Source organism: Myotis yumanensis, unplaced genomic scaffold, assembly GCF_028538775.1.
Source record: "Myotis yumanensis isolate MYYU_CA2020_CCGP unplaced genomic scaffold, mMyoYum1.0.hap1 SCAF_4, whole genome shotgun sequence".
Lineage (NCBI taxonomy): Eukaryota > Metazoa > Chordata > Mammalia > Chiroptera > Vespertilionidae > Myotis > Myotis yumanensis.
Window position 1 is genome coordinate 9581023 of NW_027223755.1, and position 23969 is coordinate 9604991.

Sequence of the window (23969 nt, forward strand, 5' to 3'; positions counted from 1 at the left end):
GCCAACAGACCAGCCTGAGAAACAGCTGGAAAGGAGGGAGCCTGTGTCTTCCCCCAGCGCCTCATTCCTTCCTCCCAGGCCCTGCCCTCCGCACAGTGCTGTCCCCCCACTCCCAGCAGAGCTCACAGACCTCCAGTCTGGCCTGCCAGCCCCCACACCCAGGGCTGCACGGGGCCACTCCTGCTGCCCATTTTCTCTGCCACAGATTCCCTGGCTCTATGTCTCCTTGATTCATAAACCCTCTTTTCAAGCAGATAGCCTAGTGAAGAATAAACCAATAAGGACTCATTCCACCCAAGTAGCAATTCTAATTTAAGAAAGTATTTCTCAATTATTCCATTGCCTCCTGCACCCCTCACTACATTCAGTCCCATACTTCTCTCCCTAAATGCCTTTGACCACCCTGTTCCCTCCTTTCCTTTCCCTATTGCAGTGATGGCGAACCTTTTGAGCTCGGCATGTCAGCATTTTGAAAAACCCTAACTTAACTCTGGTGCCATATCACATATAAAAAAATTTTTATATTTGCAACCATAGTAAAACAAAGACTTATATTTCTGATATTTATTTTCTATATTTAAATGCCATTTAACAAAGAAAAATAAACCAAAAAAAATGAGTTCGTGTGTCACCTCTGACACGCGTATCATAGGTTTGCCATCACTGCCCTATTGCCATCTATTAAACTTTACCCATCCTTCAAGGTTTCTAAGAAATACCACCTCCACCTTGAAGCCTTCCGTGAACAACCAGGGCAATCATTCCCTCTTCTGAACTCTTAGGGAGCCTAATGAGCACTTACTCACACTCCTTTATAATACAGTTTTTAATCATACCCCTGAGGCAAGAGTAACTCCTTAGACACACATGATTCTCCCATATGCCCACCACAATGTTCTGTATATAATCAACGCTTATTAAATATCAATGGAATGAATGCAGGAGACCAAAAAAGTACTGAGATGGTAATTTCTAGTTCTTTCTCCAACCTAAAGGTAGGGACCGAATCTTATGAATTATCATGTCCGCACAGTGCTATATGATGCTTGCCTAGTAGGACCCCAAACATGGCTTGCTGGGGTCAGTCAGTCACTCAGACAGATGGGACTTGGGAGAGCGGTGTTGCATCCTGTCAGATGTTTGCACTATTCCCGCTGCCAGAGACGAGTCGGAGCGGTCCTTTGATTGCTCTGCATTTTTGTTCAGGTCCCCATGGCAGCAGACCAGGGAATTTCCTTTCCCAAAATTCTGACTTTTGTCTGCAGTGAACTTCCTGGCATCTCTTTTCCATTCAGTGCATGCCCCTGCTGTGGTTTGCAGTCATCTGGGTAAAGGGCGCTCTCTGCAGAGTGGGGCAAAGATGAATAACTCCATGGTGGAGTGCAAATGTGAAGACCCAGCTTCCTTATTAACTCAGTGTTCTCCGAGTATCCCTCTGTCCTTCGTGCTTTGTTCTGTTGTTCGTTTGTTTGTTTTCATCTGATCCAAGGTCTAGGAAAAGAGGAACTTGCTTGTGGAGAAACCAAAATAAAAGGAACTCATAAGCAAATATGTTGATTCCATTTAGCCCATGTTTGTTTCCCCTTTTTTTTTCTATATTCTGTCATTAAATGTCAATTTCTAGTTACAAAATGGAAAAGAAAAATGCTTTTCTAGGTTTGGAGAGACTTTTAGATTTCTGGGTTCATGCCTTCTGTCTTTTTCCGGGGTAGGGGAGAAGACGCTAGGATTTCATGTTCTCTGCATATCACTGGAATGTCCTGCATGTTTGAAATGTTCTCATGGCTCTTCATATAATTAAGGGGGGGAAATCAGAAGTATGGGAAGGAGTTTAAGGCATCAGGAAAACTCTCCCAAGCATAGGACATCCGTGGGGGGGTAGACATGGGACACAGTGGTCTAGAGAAGGGTGGTAACCGATTTTCCACCTCAAGGTCACCTGCACCTGAGTGATACTCAGCCAGAAGAATGCCATCCACATGCCCTGGTTCCTTCCACCAGGAGTTGGAGAAACACCCAGGCAGGATTAAGGACTCGCAGTCCTGTGGGAATCTCTACAGTTTCGCAGTTAGTTGACTGTCCATTGTGTTTTAATGAAGGACATTTTTCCACCTCCCTAAGCCTCAGAACCCTCCTTTGTAGAGTGAGGATAATAAACCACCTACCAATGGATCACTTGGCTTAGGAGCTGGCACGTCACATGCAGTCAGGGAATAGGTGTTCTTACTATTGGCAGAAGTACCAAACGGCCCCTGATCCTTCTGCAGACCCTGATGATGCCTACAAATGTGATACATGTTGGAAATAGTGTCACTAAAGTACCAGCTCATAAATATTTGTGTTCCCGCTCATTGAATCTGATTGTCAGGCACCTTTGACTTGAGCTATAGCATGGTTTTGGAACAATTCATCCTTTTTTACCCTCCATTTCAGGAACACTCAAGAATGGACTCAAGAATGGAAAGAATGCCCTGATTACGTCTCTGCGGGAGAAAACAGCTGTTACTTTAACGCATCGTATACCTCCATCTGGGTGCCCTACTGCATCAAGCTCACTAACAATGGTGGTACTGTGGATCAGAAGTGCTTCTCTGTCGAGGAAATAGGTAAATCACAGGTTTGTGTTTCATTTGACATGGCTTTAGATTAAGTAAGCGGGGAGGTCTACAACGTTCAAGTGTATTTGTGTAGGAAGACCTTGTCCCTGTGCTTGACCAGTGGATGGAGGTCTACTTGACCGGCATGAGATCAGCTGCTGAACAAGAAGGAAAGAGCAGGGGGGACTTAAGTTGGCTCTAATGTAAGAGAATCTGGCAGCAAGTGTTGAAAAGGAAAGAGTGGGAGCCTTGTGGAGTCTTCCTTGAAGGAGGTGTTTAAGCTGGATTGTATTGTGTGCCACTGCGGGGGGCAAACTCAATGTACTCTTAAGATTCCTTCTCTCTTAATCATTCAATATGATTATTATATATCTGCTGATATAGCTTGGCCTTCATCTCTTCCATTGCTCTAATAAGTGCCTAGATTTTCTTTTAACACAAAGCACAGTAACTGGGGGGGTTTAAATGTACAAAACAGCCCAAATCCGTGTAAAGGCATGTTTATAAGATCTCCAGACAAACCTTGGAGATAATCAGCGCAGTGAACTAAGCTGCAGACAGACTACCCCTTGCCCATCATGTGGACACAGGGGAAATGCAACAAAAGAACACAAGCGGCTATAATTGGGATGTTTAAACTACAGTAGTATAAACAGCTAAGTGGGAAAAAATCAAAGAAGGACTTTGAGTAGCTGACATCGGTGCCTCAAATCTACCCACAAAAGCTCATTTGTTGCGCATAGGAATTCCTTGGAGCTTCTGGATGGGCTGTTCTTGTCTGGTTTCCCAGGCATCAGCAAATGGAAAGAGACAGAGAGAAAGTGTCTAGAAGCTGCAGAGAAAAACAAGTAGATCTGATAGCCTAAGTTTGAGAGAGAAAATTAAGAAAACTTAAGCAGAAAAGAGAACCTAACTGCATAGGTTAGAGAGACTACTGAGTATATGTCCTAACACGCATAAGTGTCGCTATTGAGTGGTTAAGTGGGTAGTAGTAAGAATACTGGGTCAAGACCCATGTCCTGACCCTGTGTCTGCCCGTTGCCAGTCCCACTCTTGAACCTGGCTGAGTCACTGAGTGCCAGCCATGAGCTGGGCACTAATTGGGCACTGTGCCCAGGTGTGACGGCTACAGAATAAATAACATACAGTCAAGTCAGAGAGTCAGGCATGTTGGCAAATAATTGCAATAAATAATAAGTCAGTGCCATAGTGGGTGCTGGACTCCAGGTGTGTGGGACACATAGCCAGTCAAGGTGGGAGCCAGAGGTGCGAAAGATTGACTGAGGAAGGGCTGCACAGAGATGGTGACAGTTCAGTTGCTCCTTAAAGCATGTGTGGGGGTTGCCAGATGTACAAGATGGACTGTGTCTTCCAACAACTACTACATTCCAAAAGTGACAAATAGCACAGAAATTTCAAAGACTCAGGAGCAGTTAGGCAGGCCCGACTGGTCAGCCACAGAAATCAGCAGTGATGCCCCACAAGAGAATTTGAACTTTATCTTACTGGCAAGGGGCACATTTGAGGATGTTTAAGCAGGGGCATGACCTAAGGATAGTAATAGCTAATACTTCCAAAGCGATTATCACAATTCAGATCTAATAATCATGGGAGATAGGTTCTTATCATCCCCATTTTACAGATGATGAAATGGAGGCTCAGAGCATTAAATGCCCAGCCCCGGGTCAGTTTGGAGACGTGTGCAGTCTCAGGTGCCTTTTAAACATCTCAGAGGAGTTGGCAGGTATGGCACATGGAAGTATAGAGGTCAGGAGAGGTCGCCGTGCCTTCTCAACAGGGCCCGTTCATCTTCTATTTGAAGTAGGGAAATTTTAAAGATGTCACATGAGTAATATGTTTTAGAAAATCTCCCATGAAAAACATTTTTTATAGTTCGGTCACTTATAAGGTTAAGCTTTGGTTATCAGAACATCAGGCCTCAACAAATCAAAAAAGAAGGTATTACTGTCAGTATGTGGCATATGTAGCTTAGCTGTTTTGCAAATCACTCTAATTTAATTTCCCAAATGTAGTTATGATTAGTCAAATTTGGACTTTCTCTATTTTTTTCTTAAGTGGTGCTCACTCCACAGTGGCCAATAGCAACCTCCCTCACAGAGAATGTTTCGGCTTTGGTTGAAAGAGGAGTTCCCCTCTTTAGCCACCAAATTTTAACAACCAGTAAGAGCTCCTCACAGGATATATTTGTAGGCCTATCTCTGATCAAACCTGGGGGACCCAGACATTGCCACATTCCAGGTAACCTCCATATAATAGAAAAGAAAGTACATTTGCCCTAGCCTGTTTGGCTCAGTGGATAGAGCATAGGCCTATAAGACTGAAGGGTCCCAGTTTCGATTCTGGCCAAGGGCACATACCTGGGTTACAGGCTAAAACCCCAGTAGGGGATATTCAGGAGGCAGCCAATCAATGATTCTCTCTCATCATTGATGTTTCTATCTCTCTCTCCCTCTTTCTCTCTGAAATCAATAAAAGAAATATATTTTTTTTAAAAAGAAAAGAAAGTAAATTTTACTCCATGTCTAGTACTGAGACCCAAATAGCAACAATTTATTGGGGACTATCTAAACAGGGGTGGGGAACATCTGGCTTGAGGGCCTTATAAGGGCCTTGAAATCATTTGTTCTGGCCCTGCCACGGCAGTAGGGGTGAGTTAATTAAATGTTTGGCCAAATATAGCAGCCTAATTTTTAAGTTGATCATTCTGTATGGCCCGAGAATGATGTCATAAATATCCAAATGGCACTTGGCAGAAAAAAGGTTCCCCACCCCTGATCTAGAATGTACATTTAGATAGAGTTCCCGGCTTTAGAATCCATCTTTCTCTTCATCCACCTTTGGGAAATTGTGGTCTTTGTGGTGCTAACAGGCGAAATGCAGCAGATCTACCCGAGAATGTGCAGTTGGTAGAAACCAAGCAAAACACTGTTGCCAGTTGTTCACATGGGTTAAGTGAAGGAAAACAGGGCAGCGTCACCATCTGAGAGAGCCGTGCAGTGCCTCCCCCTTAGGTCTGGGGAAATGATCGCATGTGGCTGGAAGACCAGCCAAGGAGCACTGGCTGAGTGTTGGGAAGGACTGTGCTGGTAGCAACACAGAAGTGAGTGAAGCAAGGTCCTTGCCCTAGGTCATGAACAGTTTGGAAGAAAAAAGACTCCTCTACCCTGAGTTCCTAATACAGCCACGTGTTTAAATGCCGTAGGTCTTTCTCACTCTGTTCCTTAGTTAGAATGAATCCCTTTGCCAAATCCCAAAGCATTAATTCTATCAGAGCTCAAAGAAATGCAAAACCCAGACGATCTTTAAGAAAAGTTATAGTTCAGACTTTAAACTCGAAAAGGACTTTTATAGGGGATTTTTAGAGTTACACACAGATCACCCTTAAGGAAAAAAATGGTGCTCTCTAGTAAAGTGAGAATAGACTGATAAGACTATTATAAGAATTGAGAGTATGAATAATGAAATGTGTAAAGTAACGTGGTCTCTTCAGAAGAAAGCATTCCGTCACTCCCCAGCTGTGTACTAACCCTCCACTGAAACGCACAGTACAACCAGATCCACCCACCGGCCTCAACTGGACTTTGCTGAACAGCAGCCTGACGGGGATTCACGCGGACATCCAGGTGAGATGGGAGCCACCGTCCAACGCAGATGTTCAGAAAGGCTGGATCGTCCTGGAGTACGAGCTGCAATACAAAGAGATAAACGAGACCCAATGGAAAATGGTAAGATATCACTACAAATCACACTGGAAACCTTTTGAATTGTCTTCCTTTTATTTCAACACCCCCTCTCATGGGTATATGTCCTTTTGACCTAGTACCACATGGCCATGCTATATGCTGCATCATTTCTTATTGGAGGAAAATAATCAGAAAAGTATCATCTCGAGGTCCTGTCCAACAGCATGGAGCTTCTATGGAAGCCTCTGGAAGGAAAAGGATACTATGTCCCCAGTCATCCTTGCTGTCCAGTTTAACTTTAGAACAAACTTACATACTCTAGCCACTTAGCTGTCTTTGGGGATATGGCTAAACATGGGAAGGGTCATGATCAAGGTCAACAGTGAGCTACAGCTAAATATTCTCCCATGATGTTAGTTGCTACTCCTCACAAGAGCTTCGTTAAAATAAGTTCTTGAGTGACTCCAGGAGGGAAACGGAGGGAGGGAGTGTGCCCTTTAGAGGCTTCAGAAGGATATTTGGTTAAATACCTCAGGGGACAATCAAGCTAAGAGGTTTTTAAGTCTACAAGGAGCATGGTACTGGTTGACCTCTGAACTCCTCACTTCCTTGCCAAGCGTGTGGGAACCGGGCACTTAGATAAATTCCGCATGGCACACAGCACGAAGAAAAACAGGATTATCATGCTGCTCCCAATATAACTAATTCTAAATCAGTCTGACCACAGCCACAGCCCCGGCCAAGTCCAGTGGTTTCTGGCCGGGCATCAGTCATGCCCAGCGGCTGGCACAGCCTCACCGCCAACTCCTCAGACACCGGGCCCTGTCCATTCAGTGAGCTGCTGAAGAAGCGGCTGATTTTGTCACCGGAGGAAAGCTAAATTTGGAGCAGCTTTGCACAGTTAAATATTGGGCTTTGAGGTTCTGTTTTCGGCATCGTTTTAATTTAGATATCCATTCTGTGACCTGGTGTAAAAAAAAGCCTGGTTGGATGCTGAGTCAAACCAGACTTTCTAAATCCAAGCTCGTCAAACATGTAGCCAGCCACCAGGGAGTGAAATAACCACTGTACTCAGGTACCCCAGGGCAGCCGATCTCAAAGCAGGAACTGTAGACCCCTGAGGGTCCCTGAGACCCTTTCAGCGAGTCCGCAAGGTCAAGACTATTTTCATAATAATGCTAAAATGTTATTTCTTTTTTTCACTGTGGTGAGATTTGCCCTGATGGTACAAAAGCAGTGGTGGGGAAACTGAGGCCGCCTTAGCACAGAGTATGGCAGTAATACCGACTCGTACTGCTGATCACCAAGCACTCACAGGGCAGGGAGGGAGGGAGCCAGTTGCACACAAGGGCACCCTTGATGCAGCTTTGAAAATTTTCAGTTTTGTTCCAGCCTGACCTTTGAGGACACAGCTTTTTAATATTCTGTGTGCCGCGTGGAAGTCCAGGTAAAGCGCTTTTGCTGCCTACGCGGTGCTGATGGTTGTCTTGAGAAAAAGCACTTACCCAGCGGGGCTGCCAGTGGAACTCGCTGCTTCTGTAGGGAACCCGGTTGGGAGCACCAGTTGTACCTGGAAGAACCACTGGTAGACTGATAGATTTGAGTTAGCAAATATTTGGCAAACATTTCTTGAAAAAAAATGAAGTAAGCTCATCACTTGAAGAAAAACAATTGACAGTATTTGTTGCTGATGAAAAATCCGAGCTTACAAGGGAAAATCGGAATTTTGGAAAACCTTCTTGTACAACCATGAACTTGTTAGCTTCCTATCTTTGAAGACACTCCTGATGAGATGAGTAATGATACCAGTAGAAAAAGTGATTTTTTATATTGCATAATAAAATACGTGTACATTTAGAAAATCTGCATAACTCAGGGAACTGATCTTTTCCAAATGATCAGTACGTGATGTAATGAAAATCACGCATGGGGAAATGGTCCATTCAGAGTATCAGAGGGAATGGTGGATGCTAACGGAACGGCGTACAGAAGATTCACTGATATGGTTTCCAATTCCACACGGTAGCTAACCTCTAAGAAAATACCACTTGCTGAGTTTGGCTGTTGGTGTTAAAGAGTATCCACAATTATCTGAAAAGCCTATCAAAATACCCTTCCTTTTCCTCAATTTTGTTCATGCATGTCAACCAAAACAACACATCCTAACAGGTTTAGTTAGGAGCAGATGTAAAAATACAGCCATCTTCCACCAAACAGATTTGCAAAAATGTAAAACAATGGCATTCTTTTCACTATAATCTTATCGTTTGGGAAAGTACAATAATTTTTATAAAAATATATTATGTTACCATTAAATCAATTTATTGTTTTAATTTTAAAATTAGCACATTTTAATTCTGTTTTCATTTCTAATATGGTAAATAATGATAGTATAACCCAAATCTTTACGATTCACAGTAATTTTTAAGAGTGTCAAAGAATCCTGAGACTAAAAAGCTTGGCAAGCTAGAAAAAGCAGGGATGTATTTCAGGACATTAGAATTCATTCCTTTTCTAATCATAGTTTCAAGCCTGAAAGACCCAGGCATGTAGTCATGTCTAAGCTACAAGTAGGTAGCTTGCATCCTGAGCTATGAGCTAGGTGCATGGGAGCCTGGGACTCAGTCAAGTGATGCTCAGAGCTGCCTCCCAACAAGGCATCATCACACTCTTCATTGTACCCTGCTAATCGTCACATTAGATAGTTCCAAGGGGTCCACTAATGTTTACTTACCTTTTATGAGTGAAGTTACATATTCATTGTATTTGTAAGGTTGGTCATGTGCAAGGGTCTCAACTAAAGTGGTCGTGAATATCAAGGGCCTCTTCATAAGAATCGCCCTCTCTCTGGAAGAAACTCGCAGTCAAATGGGTTATGAGCACGAATGCCATAAGCGTAAAAAGAGGGGAGGTTTGCAAGTAGAAGGGAAAAAGGCTAGTGTTTGTTGCTTATATCAGGAATTCATGTTACCACTTGGCAATGTTGAATTTGGTATTGTATCTTTTTTTAAATTAAATGCATTTTTAATATAAAAGTAATACTTAATGACCATGTAGTTACTTACACTACTTACCTGCTAAATAAGTTAATAATTGATGGTTTTCTTTCAGGACTTAACGAGTGGCATAGAATTATCTATAGCGTATGAGTCATCTCTTGCTCACCCACTGTATACCTAAAGATAATGAAGGCGTTGTTTGTCCCCAGAGAATTTGCAGTCTAATATAGAAATCTGAGCAGGAAAACTCCAGAAGTAATATATGATGTGTATTATCTGGCAGGATGGTAGGGAAGGTGCCAGGAAAGACTCTATATTTGCAGTCTAATATAGAAATCTGAGCAGGAAAACTCCAGAAGTAATATATGATGTGTATTATCTGGCAGGATGGTAGGGAAGGTGCCAGGAAAGACTCCTTAGAATTTCAGCAATGCTTACACTTAGGCTTGGCCAGAATGGGAGTTCCCTCGCAGGCAGGTGGCGGAGTTGCATGTGGCGGTGGGAGCTGTGTGAGCAGGTGGGATATGAGCAGATGGAGTGTGGTGTGGTGGGTGTGGAGGGCTGAGAGAGGACGGAGGGGACCATGGGTCCAATGAGAGCCCCTGTCTGCTTTTGTTATTAGTAAAATCTGTAAAGAAATAACATTGGTGACAATAGCAGAGAAATTAGGGTGTTAAGAATGAAAACATAGGCTTTGAAAATATTTCAAGAAAAATAATAAGTTTAATACGCAGAATTCCACTTTTAAAAAGCCTCTTAGGCATGCAACATTCCATACATTGAGAAGCGTCTTTACGCAGTGCAAAATTACCGTCCCATGTACAGAGGGGAACACATAAGAGATACTTTGTGAGTAGCAGCTAACTGAGGTGAAAGGAGAATTTGTTTTAGAAACTAAAGGTCCAGCTTCTGACTTAGCAAAACAAATTAGGAGAATATTTATGTGAAAGATCTATGCTGTTGAAAAGATGAGTGTTCCTAGCCTTTTATAAACAGGAACAGCATGTTCTACCAGGAAATATACGAAAAGCACATACTGGATACTTAGTCGGAATGTTTGCCTTAGAGGAGAACACCCTCACTAACTGGGTCTGCTTCTTTGATAGTGACATGTTTTAAACCTGTAACAGCCTCACCTGCCCTTCTCTGGAAGATAAAAGAACATCCTGGCCTTAAGGTTTATGGGACCCTGGTGTTAATTACCAAGCACTCCTGTGACTTTTCTTTGCAGATTTTGAATAGCACACTATTTGGGAGTGGCTTTGAACCTTCTAGAACATGCAGATTATGTATATAATTGCTTTTACTAGAATAATTTTAAAATTCAATTAAGCCTTAGCCAGTTTGGCTCAATGGATAGAGCATTGGCCTGTTGACTGAAGGGTTCTGGGTTCGATTCTGGTCAAGGGCATGTACTTTGGTTGCAGGCTCCATCCCTAGCCCTAGTTGGGGAGCATACAGGAGGCAACCAATCAATGATGTGTCTCTCTCACATTGATGTATCTCTCTCTGTGTGTGTGTCTTTCCTCCTCTCTTCCACTCTCTCTAAAATCAATGGGAAAATATTCTTGGGTGAAGATTAACAAAAAAAAAGAAAGTTCAATTAAGACATCCATAATTTTCCTAGGATCCCTTCCAATTCTTTGATCATATGAACGACTACCCAGAATTTCCAAAGGATGACTCTGATTTGTTTTTCTGTTCTTTTTTTTTTTTTTTTAATATATTTTATTAATTTTTTACAGAGAGGAAGGGAGAGAGATAGAGAGTCAGAAACATCGATGAGAGAGAAACATCAACCAGCTGCCTCCTGCACACTCCCCACTGGGGATGTGCCCGCAACCCAGGCACATGCCCTCGACCGGAATCGAACCTGGGACCCTTCAGTCGGCAGGCCGACGCTCTATCCACTGAGCCAAACCGGTCTTGGCTGTTTTTCTGTTCTTATGTTTTCATACAAACCTATGATATCACAACGGGTAGGCAAACATACCTGTAGTCTTCTTTATAGTTCTGTCATTTTTCCATAAAAATTTTATTATGCTTTGATGTCAGGATATTTGACAGCCTGGTCTACATAAGTCTATCAAATCTCTGGGTCTATACCAAAATAAGTTTGAGGCCTGTTGTCCATAGAACAAATGATTCTTTGTAAAGTTATTTGCCTTGATCTTTCTTTAAATAGCAACCACCCAGTGCATTTTCACAATATTACCTACTTTACAGATGAATGCAGATGAGCCTTGCAGAGTTTATTGCATTGCGTGTTGACTCTCTAACCAGTAAGTGTTACGTTTTGTCTTGAAAGATGGACCCTGTGTTGTCAACATCTGTTCCAGTGTACTCACTGAGACTTGATAAAGAGTATGAAGTGCGCGTGAGATGCAGACAACGAAACTCAGAAAAATACGGCGAGTTCAGTGAGGTGCTCTATGTAACACTTCCTCAGATGAGCCCGGTGCCATGTGAAGAAGGTAAAAATGAAAGATTAAAGTGGCAGCCACGATGGCTTTCGTCGATATATAGTGATGCATTCCCTGAACTGTGTTAGGGTGTTGTCCAAATCAAGATACATTAGCAGCTCATGTTGGGGTGACCTCAAGCTCACTCTCTAGAGCAGGTATAACCCATTAAAAAGCAGGAGGACGATTTAGTGTTTGAATCCTTTAATTCAGGAAAAGTTGTGGGATAGATGCAAGTTACAGAGGGGAAGGTGTTAATGAGGGTTATCTCTAGATATCCGAATTTCAGGTGATTCTACAATTCTAAAATTTGCTACAGTGAGTTGTTTGCATTTACAATCAGAAAAAAAATAGTTTTCAAATACATAATGAAGAAATTCTGCATCTCTAAGGTGGATGCACTACATGGCAGCTAAGAGGAAGCCGAACACTGAGTCAGCGCAGATAGTCAAAGGCGGGTGCTGTTTGATGTTAGAAAGCTCGGGTGTGGCTTTTACCTGGAGAAGTCGTAGTAAGTAGTGGCCAGTTATGCCTGAGAATGGCCTGGAACATCTGGAGATCACGTACAAGAGAAATACACAGATAATGAACGTTTAAAACCATGAAGCCTGTGAATTCATAATAAGAGAATTCAAGTGTTGGAATACAGAAATCAAGAAGGCTGCTTGATATTATGTGTATAAAAGGTTATCACTCCCGAATGAGAATGGGCTATAGCTCATCTCCATTAAGGATGAGGTTTGTTAAAGGACAATCGCAGGCTACAGAGAAATGAAATGTGTGTTTCTGCATTTACCGTACAGGTAGCATCCATGATACTAAATGACACTTGAGTCAGAATGTCTATAACTCCATTTTTTTCCCTAAGCTCTATTCAACAGGCTTGCTGTTTCAAACAATTTGATATGATGAAATTCTGGTTTACAAAACACACTTGCCACACGTCCTTTAAGCTTATTGTGATGGCATTTCATTCGCTTAACATAGATTATTTTAACTGACTTCTTCTTCCATGTTAAAAAGAAGAAGAGAACAAAGCACCAGCTTTATGCTATGTTCCTGAACATGTCATTTACATAAAACTAAAAATGCCACCAGACACAAGTGGTGTTCTCTTTCCCACTGGTTCTCCGTAACACCCATAATATCTCCCGGGGCGATTTTAATAAGTGAACAAGAACATTAAAATAAGGAAAGCATATCACAGTAGAAAGGCCTCCTTTTTAGTAAGGCAACATTAAAGTAAGTACCACCTGCCCTTCTTAATTGAAACGTGGTGAACCTCCACCAGTGCAGTAAGAAGGCTGGAAACCAGCTGAAAGGCACTTGTTTTTAAGGAACAAAATAGAAATTATAGAAACCGATTTCCCAAAGTCTGCTGCAGAGTTTATGAAAATCTGAAGGAGGGAGCCCCCGTGGTGATCTCCTGTCCAAGGAGTTTTTAAAGCTGTGAAATGATAAGCTCTGCAAGTCTAGAAAGTTTCCTTTGTGGTTCAACCATAAAAACTCTGCCCAGCCTGTGTGGCTCAGTGGTTGAGCATCAACCTATGAACCAGGAGGTCACAGTTCGATTCCTGATCAGGGCATGTGTCCGGGTTGCGGGCTCAATCCCCAGTAGGGTGTTTGCAGGAGGCAGCCCATCCATGATGCTCTCTCATCATTGGTGATTCTCATCATTGATGTTTCTCTCTCCCTCTCTCTTCCGCTGAGAAATCAATAAAAATATTAAAAATAAAATAGAAAAATAAATAAAAACTATGCCCCCGTCTTTCTGATAGATCCTCAGTCTGGAAGATAAAAACTCTCACCACACTTTTTAAAAAGGAACCAAGTAGACGGTATTGAGGTAAAGTCCCGTGTTGCTCAGCAGCCCTGTTTGCTAGAGCTGAAGCCTCCAGTGACACCCCTGAACATATAAGACACATACAGCAGTTTTTCCTCATAACGTGGACTGTGCTTAAGCTGTGTGCTGTTGTTTGTTTGTTTTTAATGTGAAAGGAACAGAACAGACCACTATTCTAAATTGTTGTGTTCTGTTTTCAGTGATTATCAGTGAAATCACTGACTACTAATGGATACAAATTAGGGAATATGTTTATATGAAAAAAGAAAATGCAATGTCAACTTCAGCTCTTGGTAATCCTGTGAGTGAGATATTGTTCTCCTGTGTTTCAGATTTCCGGTTCCCGTGGTTCTTAATTATTATCTTTGGAATGTTTGGGCTGACGGTGATATTTTTATTCATGTTTTCTAAGCAGCAAAGGTAGGTGTGACATAGTCTGCCTTCATGTTTCTGCCAGTTGTTTGGGTTTCCATGTGTTTTTCCATTCGTTATTTGGTGTTTTCTTTTGCAAATCATGAGTGAAAATTGTAATGAACCCAAGAAAGTGTCACCTCCAGTTATATATTTACCACTTGGATGTGTGCGTCAGAGAGGGTTCGCAGGTTGGCCTTCTCTCTGGGACGTTGTGCAGGACATGGAGAGGCTAGGGGCCGCGCACCTGGCTATGCGCCTCCTAACAAGGCTGTTTCTCAGAGCCGCCTCCTCGCCCCTTCACAGTCCTGAACAAGGTCACACATTCACACGAGACCACCGGGAGCTCTGTGCCTTTGGCTGAGCGTCACACTGTCCTAATCTGATGTACAAGCAAATTGAAGTGGCAAACTAAAGCCACCAAGATAAACCAAAATGCGGTCTATGTGAAGATACATAAAAGCTTTCTAATTTGTTATTTGAAGTTGTATGGATAGCATTTGTCAACCTCCAAAAAGAACAGGAGTAGCAGGAAGAATGCTCAGCACCTGGAGTTCTAGAGTGAGCCTACCACGTCTCCAGGGGAATCTGCAAGGGTTCCTGTGGGAGAGTGGCTTTACAGTGTCGGCCGATGGGGAAGCAAAATTCTCACTGAGGAAGTTCATTTTGCACATCACTTCCTAGCAACATGTCCATTTTACAAACACAACTGTTACTTCTTTAGGGGGAAATAGTAAAAGAATAAATACCTTTTAAAAAATATATCTTATTGATTTCAAAGAGGAAGGGAGAGGGAGAAAGAGATAGAAACATCAGTGATGAGGAGAATCATTGATTGGCTGCCCCCTGCACACCCCACACTGGGGATCGAGCCCACAACATGGGCATGTGCCCTGACCGGGAATCAAACTGTGACCTCCTGGTTCATAGGTCGATGCTCAACCACTGAGTCATACCAGCTGGGCTAAATACATTTTTAGACCTTTAATTAATTTATATATTTAAGTAATACCAACAACAAAGGAGTCAATTTATTTTGTTGATTAATTTTAATTCATTGATCTGTACAGTTGAAGGGCTAGTTTATATGGAACTGCAGCCGATAAAACCCTGATGCATATAAAGTAATTTCCTCTTGACATTAGCTGTCGATGTTGAGTCATTGTGAAAGCTAAATAAATGTTAGGTAGTTTAAATATATTAGCTAATAATATTTCAAAGAAAAAAATAACACTCTCCAAAAATAGGATTTCAGCCCTAGCAGGTTTGGCTCAGTGGATAGAGTGTCAGCCTGCAGACTGAAGGGTCATGGGTTCCATTCTGGTCAAGGGCACATGCTGGGTTTTGGGATCAATGATTCTCTCTCCTCATTGATGTTTCTTTCTCTCTCTCCCTCTCCCTTCCTCTCTGAAATCAATAAAAATATATTTAAAAAATAGGATTTCAAAGAAAGTATATTAACCTCTGTCAGAAAAGTGTTTTCTATGAATGATGAAGTTCTCACCTATAGTTTGTTCAAAACCATCAAATTGTAACAGTTTTAGAAATGGTTTTGTACGTCCAGATTTCCTGTGCTAACGTAAGTTCTTTGCAGAAAAGAAGTAGATGTTTTCTTTCCTTTACCCATAAAAATCCTTATCGTCATCTAAATTTCCGTGATTTAATGGAAGTAGGAAATGGTAGATCACATTGGCCAGCAGGTGTGGAAAGAACATGTAGTGCTGGCAATTAGAACAGTAATTAGACTGGGGTGCCCTGTGAGCCTTCCCAGAGCCTGAGGCTGGGAGGCGCTTCAGGGCCTCCGTGTCTTTGCTTGAAGTTTTGAATCCTTTTTCAAGTCCAGATAGTGGAGTCCATGCTCACAAAACTTGCACTGTGACTTGGATTTCAATAAGAGGATAGCAAAGTCACAAACATAGTTTCATGCCAGGGTCATCTCTGTTCTAGACTCTGTGGTTCCCACCATACAACTCGCCCCCAGCCTTGGAGCTGTTACTAATCAGGAAAGAAATAATAACAGTCAGCGTGAAACAGCAGGGCACACAGAAAGCCGAAACCAGCCTGCCGACCTGTGTTTTGTTACTGGATGTTGTTTTGATTTTGAAGTAAAGATTTTGCTACAGAGTGTTGTACAAAAAGATGGAGTTTCCACATAGAAAGTCATGTTTGCAGATTGTCTTTAAAAACGAAGATCTAGCGAAACTGGGTTGATGGGACCCTCTGGCAACCTACGCTGAGCAGGGGCCCAGCTGTCCCATCTGGGAAGGGCATTCTCTGGTTGGTCACCATGCCCATCTCTCCCTGTGGCATTGCCGCTGTCTTGTCTCATTCACAGGCAGGACATTCTTGGGCCCTGTGGGCCACAGGATTGGGCACCCTGGCATCAGGTCAACCGAAACTCCCAGAAAGCTAACTACCAACACATGCTTCCATGTGTCAGCCTCTTCCAAAAAGGGAGGCACGCATAAAAATCAAGCGCTAGACACTTGGGGCTCTTTGCTTCCTCTGACTAGGGTTATGGTACATTTCTATATGTTTCAAACATTGGAAACATCCATTTAGAGATGCAGAACCAAACAAGAGCAGCACCACAGGGACAAAGGCCGGGTTCTGCCGGGTGATTTCTATTTGAGCCCAGCTGTGCCAAATATTAGTGCATGACTTGAACACCTGCCCTGAACCTCTGACTCTCCACAGAAGGCCCTCTCCCTCCCTGGTAGTTGTAAGGACTGCATGAAATGTTCCGTTTTATAAAAGGCCGAATGCTGAGTGTCTGGGCTCTCTGGGTCATGCAGTCTCTGTCATAGGCAAAGCAGCCATAGAGAGTATGGAAACTGATGAATGTGACTGTGTTGCAGTAAAACTTTATTTATAAAAACAGAGGGTATATGGCGATGGAAGATGATTTAACTTTGGATGGGGTGGGGGCACACAGTGCAATATGCAGATCTCATAACAGAAATCTACACTGAAACTTTGTGATCCTATTAACCAACGTCATCCCAATAAATGTAATTTTTAAAAAACTATAAAGAAAACAGAAAGCAGACGAGGTTCACCCACAGGCCATAATTTGCCGGCCCATAGTTTAGTGCAAGATGTACCCATCAGTACCTGCTTTATCAGAGGCATTCAAAACATGGTAGTTATCATTAATAATTTATATTGTTTATCTTGTATTCATCAGTAACAGTTTGCTTTAATACTTGCCCCACTGAGTAAACCTAATGGAGGCTAGTCAAAACAACTAATAAAATGGAATTTGGTTTATCCCAGGGGTCCTCAAACTTTTTAAACAGGAGGCCAGTTCACTGTCCCTCAGACCGTTGGAGGGCCGGACTATAGTTTTAAAAAAAAACTATGAACAAATTCCTATACACACTGCACATATCTTATTTTGAAGTAAAAAAAACAAAACGGGAAGAAATACAACATTTGTATTTGCATGTGGCCCACGGGCCATAGTTTGAGGACCCCTGGTTTATCCCTTCAGTTAGGTAAAAAAAAAAAAAAAAAAGGCAATGGAACTATTCAGAAAAGGAGCTCCCTGTTGAATAGACTAAACTATCCATTCACATTGAGTGGAATATCAACTGTCAGGTTGCCATTCCTGCCCAATGGCGACATCTCTGACACTTAGGTTTTTTTAAAAAACAATAAAATGAGTTGGTTGAAATTTTTAATCTCCAAGCTTTATTCTAGAGCTACAATGTTGATTTTAAAACAAACTCTAACCCTAGACGGTTCGGCTCAGTGGATAGAGCATTGGCCTGAGGACCGAAGGATCCTGGGTTCGATTTCAATCAAGGACACACATGTACCTCGGTTGCAGGCTCCTCCCTGGCCCGGGCCCTGGTCAGGGCACATGCAGGAGGCAACCAATTGATGTGTTTGTCTCACGTCGATATTTTTCTCTGTCTTGCCCTTGCTCTAAAAAATCAATGGAAAAATATCTTTGGGTAAGGAACAAACAAACAACAACAAAAAAAACAACCTTCAGTTACACTAGTAACAAAATAGATAAATAATTTATTCGAATTTACTTAAGAAATGTTTGTTGAGCATTGCCTGTGTGCCAAGAATTGTCCTAAGTGCTAGTGATACAATAAGGCACAAAACAGGCAGCATAGATATTGAAATGAATTATGGTCAAAAAATAATTTAAATATTTGGAACAGAAAATTTAACTGCATCATAGAATTGTGTATATAAAGCAATACAGATTAGTTAGAAATAGCTCAGATGTACTGGGTCCCAACTGAAATGAACCCTGCAGTGACACTGTGGCTAATGAGATCATCTTATATAATCTCATCATTGATGTGAGCTGTGTGGTGCACACTTACCCAGTCCACCCTAATTTGGCTCCATGTGGATTGGCGATCCCTTTCTTCCTCCCTTCCTTCCTACCTTCTTTCCTCCCTCCCTTCCTCCCTCCCTCTCCCTCTCCCTCTCTCCCTGTCTCCCTCCCTCTCGCTGTCCCTGCCTGCCTTTTCTCTGCAAATTACTGGTGTGAAGTGCTGTATCATTACCTTTCTTATAACTGAAATGGAAATTGGCTTTAGAAGAAATCAAATTTCTCACTCCCAAATACTAATGCTGGCTGTCAATAAAAGGCATTAAGGGGGAAAAAAGATTACAGGAAAGCCATGTTTTATTTAAATTGACTTCAGATAGGGGCTTTTTGTTGTTATTGTTTTGTTCTTTTTTTTTCTTCTATAGTTTCCCCTCATTATTTACTACTTAATATTTTCATGCTCTTTCTCATGTTCCACTTATAAAGGACTAGGATATTTGAAATAAGTAATAGCACTGCCACTATTTTATTTCTATCTTTTGAAATAAGAGAGTGTACAATTTTTAAGATATATCACACCAAAATTTTAATTGTCTTCAAGGATTAAGATGCTGCTTCTGCCCCCAGTTCCAGTTCCAAAGATTAAAGGAATTGATCCAGATCTCTTCAAGGTAATTAATAAATTATCTAAGTTATAGGTAACACTAATTGAATGATATCTGTAAAACATTGTCTTGTGTTGAGGGCTTTTGCAAGCTACATGTAACACATTCCATTTTTTGTACCTCTTCTGAAGAAAAAAAAATTTAATATTACATCTTCTAAAATTATGTCTTGTATATTTAAAAGTTCTTCACTGATACGTATTTTTATTATGTGGTTCTGTTACTGATGCCTTTATTGTAACCATAATTATTCTCTTAATGTTATTTGTTAGCTCACTTAAGCACTGTGAGTTTCTTTTCATAGATCTTCCTTTTCTTTCTGTTTCCTAGGAAGGAAAATTAGAAGAGGTGAACACCATCTTGGCCATTCACGACAACTACAAGCCTGAATTCTACAATGATGACTCTTGGGTCGAATTCATTGAGCTCGATATTGACGACCCTGATGAAAAGACTGAAGGGTCGGACACAGACAGACTCCTCAGCCATGACCATCAGAAACTACTTAACATCCTGGGGGCGAAGGATGATGACTCTGGCCGAACCAGCTGTTACGACCCTGACATTCTGGAGGCTGACTTCCAGGCCAGTGACGTGGGTGACGGTACCTCAGAGGTTGCTCAGCCACAGAGGTTAAAAGGGGAAGCAGATCTCTTGTGCCTTGACATGAAGAATCAAAGCAACCCGCCTGGTAGGGATGCTCCCCCGGCGGCTGGGGAGCCTGGTATTATCCTAGGAGAGGAAAGCAAAGCCAGACCACTTCCCCTCGGTGAAACCGAGTCAGCTCACCACGCTGCCCACGCTCCGCTCCACAGTCCGAGTCCACTGGCAAACATTGACTTTTACGCCCAGGTGAGCGACATCACACCCGCAGGGAGTGTGGTCCTTTCCCCGGGCCAGAGGAATAAGGCAGGGATACCCCAGTGCGACGCGCACCCAGAGGTGGCCTCGCTCTGCCAACCAAACTTCATCACGGACAGCGCCTACTTCTGCGAGGCAGACGCCAAAAAGTGCATCCCTGTGGCCCCTCACGTGGAGGTGGCAGCACGTGGAGAGCCGAGCTTTAACCAGGAAGACATTTACATCACCACGGAAAGCCTTACCACTACTGCCCGGAGGGCTGGGACAGCGGGACCGGCCCCAGGCTCCGCGATGCCCGTCCCCGACTATACCTCCATCCATATAGTCCAGTCTCCGCAGGGCCTGGTCCTCAACGCCACTGCCTTGCCCCGGCCCGACAAGGAGTTCCTCTCGTCGTGTGGCTATGTGAGCACAGACCAGCTGAACAACATCATGCCGTAGCCTGTCTTTGATTTCCCCTGAGCTAAGTATTTAATGGCCAAGAGAGGGCTGGGGCATGAATGCTTAAACCAAAACCATGTTTAAACCTTCTGGGGCGGTGGGAGGAGGGGTGGGCGGGGAGTGTGGATTCTGAATGCCTTTTCCTGAAATGTTGACACATGATATTAAAAGAAGAAGAAGAAGAAGAAAAACACTTAATCAGCTAGATATTCCCCTTGTGAATTGTAAATACTTTCAAGAATCGTCTCCAAGACTGTTTTGTGGCAGTGATCGTCTTGTTATTGTGGGTGTTCATTTTGTGATGCTGAGCTTTGAATGGCTGTGTCGTTAATGTCAAGTAAATCATGCTTTTTTTTTTTTTTGAAAAAGCGAAAAATCAGGTGGCTTTTGCAGTTCGGGAAACTCGAATGCGAATTAAAGCACAGGCTACTTTTTTACGTGATTGGGAGCTAAAATTATATGTAAGAGAACAGAAAATAGTTTGGATATGGAAAATTTTATTTTGACATAAAACTGATAAAGATATTTTTAATAATTTACACTTCAAGCATGGCTGTTTTTTACTACACTGCCCACTGTGTCCTGAAGTTCACGGGGACCCATCTGAAGACTGTAGCAACTACAGTCTGAAGCTGACCTAGTGCTTTGGTCCCATTGCCTAATGAAAACAAGTCAGTTTTTTACAAGGCCCTTTTGATACCTCCCCAAACTCCTTACACACGTCTACAATGATTGTAGTTACCCACATCATTGGAACATGCTGGTCTTACCTGAATTTTTAAACAAATATTTGTTCACTTAGAAAACTTGAAAATGTTTGCACAGGCCAACTTATCGTGAACCAAAAAAACAAACAGAAACCCCTTCCTGACCCAAATTTCGGTTCGTGTCAGAGCACTCCGTACTAGAAGTAGGACTTAGAGCTGGTTCACACTGAGGAGGAGGAAGAAAACCCTAGAATCTGGGCAGCGGGCTGCCCTCAGACACAGCTGGGTTTTCTTCCCCAGTTACCTGAGAAGGGAATAGGTACAGGAAGCACTTTGTAAGTCGAAGCAGGTCGAAATGAAACTCACCGCATAATGGAATAAGAAGTGTGAGAAATAGGTATTTGTTTCACAGACAGTAGCCAGACACATACTCATTATTTATGTGAACGAGAAACAAGATTTTAAACCCCCACAGATAACTCTCAGTTTATTTGAGCCAATCTCAGAAACCGCCTTCCTCACCAAACCTCATATAGGATTTATTTAAAATAGTAAAAGAAGTTTCATCATTTTTACTTCCCCTCTGAGTGCAATGATTGGCCTCTAAGCAGGGCGTCTGAAGAAAAACAAGGGGCCTGAGTAATTTATGAATTATTGTTCGATCCCTTAGTAGCCTAACCATCATTCTTAGGAGCACTGGGATGGCTCCCCAAAAAGTTTATAGAAAAGAGAAGAATCTTAATGAAGAATACTTCTCACACTAAGTATTTTTTTAAAAGATGAATGAAACTTTAAAGTTAGCTTTAACTTCAATAGTATTTGCCATTTAGCTCAGACCTTTTTAGGAAATAGCCTAATGGTTGGTAATTTTAAATTCCCTCTTTCTTGCAAGGACAGTGAAAAGCTGGAACTGGGTGTTTAAAGTTCAACATGTTACTTTGTAATAGATGTTTCATAGATTTTCTGCTACCTTGCTGCTATGGTTTTCAATAAGAGCTACATAATTTAGTTTCATATAAATTTCATGGATGTAGAACCTAATTCAACTTAAAACTGTGTGTTTGGGAAAACTATCTTACTATTTCACAATAGGCTGACAACATTTCTATCGCCAAAAATAGCTAAATACCTCAATCAGTCTCAGAATGTCGTTTTGGTACTTTGCTGGCCACACAAGCCATTATTCACTAGTATGACTAGTTGTGTCCTGCAGTTTATATTTAACTTTCTTTATGTCTGTGGATTTTTTTCCTTCAAAGTTTAATAAATTTATTTTCTTGGATTCAAGATGGTATGCTTCTCTTGTCAACCCCACATGAAAAGCGTCCTTACCCAGGCTGCACACTGCAAGTTCTCATTGCAAGGAGATCTGAGCATGGTTGGTTTAAACACATTGGCGCCAGGATGGTGCTGTTGAGTGTTTAGCACCAACCCATGCACTTGGAGGTCAGGGTTCAATTCCCGGTCAGGGCTCGATGCCCAATAGGGACTGCGCAGGAGGCAGCAGATGGGTGATTCTTATCATTGATGTTTTTATCTCTCTCTCCCTCTCCCTTTCTCTGAAATCAACGAAAACATATTTTAAGACCATAAAAAATAAACACATTGGCAATGGACGTGGGGATTTTTGTTCTGTGCAGAGGAGGCAGCTCCCGGCCTCTCTCTCTGTGAGGGATCAGGAACCCGACTCAAACATGCTGGGCTGCGTGTCTGTGCCCTTGGGGGCTCCCAGAGCCGTGTGTGGGTCATTACAGTTTGCATGATGTGTGTGAGAGTGAACAGAGAGTGTGGCGTGAGCCTGGCACCCGCAGGAGGAAATCAGCTCTCCCAGACCAGTCACACATCAACTACCTGTCACCAGGGGAAGCAGACAGAAATCAGGCCGGAGGGAGGCGGGAGGCAGGAGGTCAGGAGCCTGAGAGCAGTGGAGGCAGGAGGCTGGCTCCTCCCGGGAGGCACCAGGCTCTTCCTACTAAGCCACAGCCCCAGCCTGCAGGCCGGGTCCTGGGGGCTGGAGTCTGGGATGGCTCTGAGAAGGTCGAGGAACCATCAGTCATTGCTTCAGCAAGTGGGATGCAAGCTGCCACCACCTTTCACAATCCCAGGGGGTTTGCATTCAATACAGAAAGAACGTTCTCTACCCGCTGCCTTCTGCCGCTGCACGTTTGGAACACATGCTGCTTCAACGCCCAAAAAACAAAGGTCACCATTTTAAGCATCAGGTCTTTGATAGTGTATGTTTATCATATAAACATACCTGGGGAGTCAGGAGTGAAGAGGAAAGGAAAGGCCCATCCCTTCCATGGACCGAAAAGGCACAATCCTTTCTATTCCAGAAGGTTCATGTCACGTTGAAGAGGGTTACACATGTGTTCCTGCGTTTAAACTTCTCCAGGGTTCTAAGACACACAAACACCGAAATCTGTTCGTATGCTGCAATATTTACTTATGGACCTAGTTTTACACCAAAATACTAAGTGTCTTTTCATGTCACTAGATGTTACTTAATCCAAACTCAAGTTCCCACAAAATGTGCCCCGTCACCTTTGCAGGCTTCCTGTTTAAGAGCTGAGTATAAAGGGCACAGCTTCTGAAAAAGAACTTGAACTTTGCTTAACATTCAAGCTCTGCTCCCGTGGACATCGAAGAACAGTATTATGTCAACTATGTTACATAGGCAAAATTGCTCGTGTTTAAAATGATCTCTGACTGGGATGGGGAGAAGCTCCTAGTACCTGGAGATAAACCATACTTGCGACTTGAGTATGGTGGCTTGTAATTGAGCATGTCCCCTATGGGGACCCTAGAAGCAATGCCTGTGGGTTTGCAACAAGAGCTGTTGGCTCCAATGAGACATAGAACTTCTAAGCCTGGAGGGGTGCGGGGGGGCCTCCTTTAGTGCCCAATAGAACTCCTTCTTTGCTCCAGAGCTGTCCGGCGGGGTGGATGGGGAAAGAAAACACTGGACAGCTGTATAAACAA

At 42.7% G+C, this 23969-nt stretch overlaps 1 protein-coding gene across 4 annotated transcripts in view; it reads left to right on the plus strand.

The window, feature by feature from the left end:
• The window catches only part of GHR (growth hormone receptor), a 194289-nt gene extending 172015 nt beyond the window's left edge, over positions 1-22274 (plus strand). For all 4 annotated transcript variants that reach the window (XM_070411853.1, XM_070411855.1, XM_070411854.1 and 1 more), the window contains 6 exons: positions 2434-2606; positions 6165-6343; positions 11609-11774; positions 13938-14025; positions 18915-18984; positions 19309-22274. In XM_070411853.1, coding sequence (XP_070267954.1) covers positions 2434-2606; positions 6165-6343; positions 11609-11774; positions 13938-14025; positions 18915-18984; positions 19309-20280 — 1648 coding nt within the window. In that variant the 3' untranslated portion in view covers positions 20281-22274. The remainder of the gene's footprint in view (positions 1-2433; positions 2607-6164; positions 6344-11608; positions 11775-13937; positions 14026-18914; positions 18985-19308) is intronic.
• The last annotated feature ends 1695 nt before the right edge of the window (positions 22275-23969 follow it).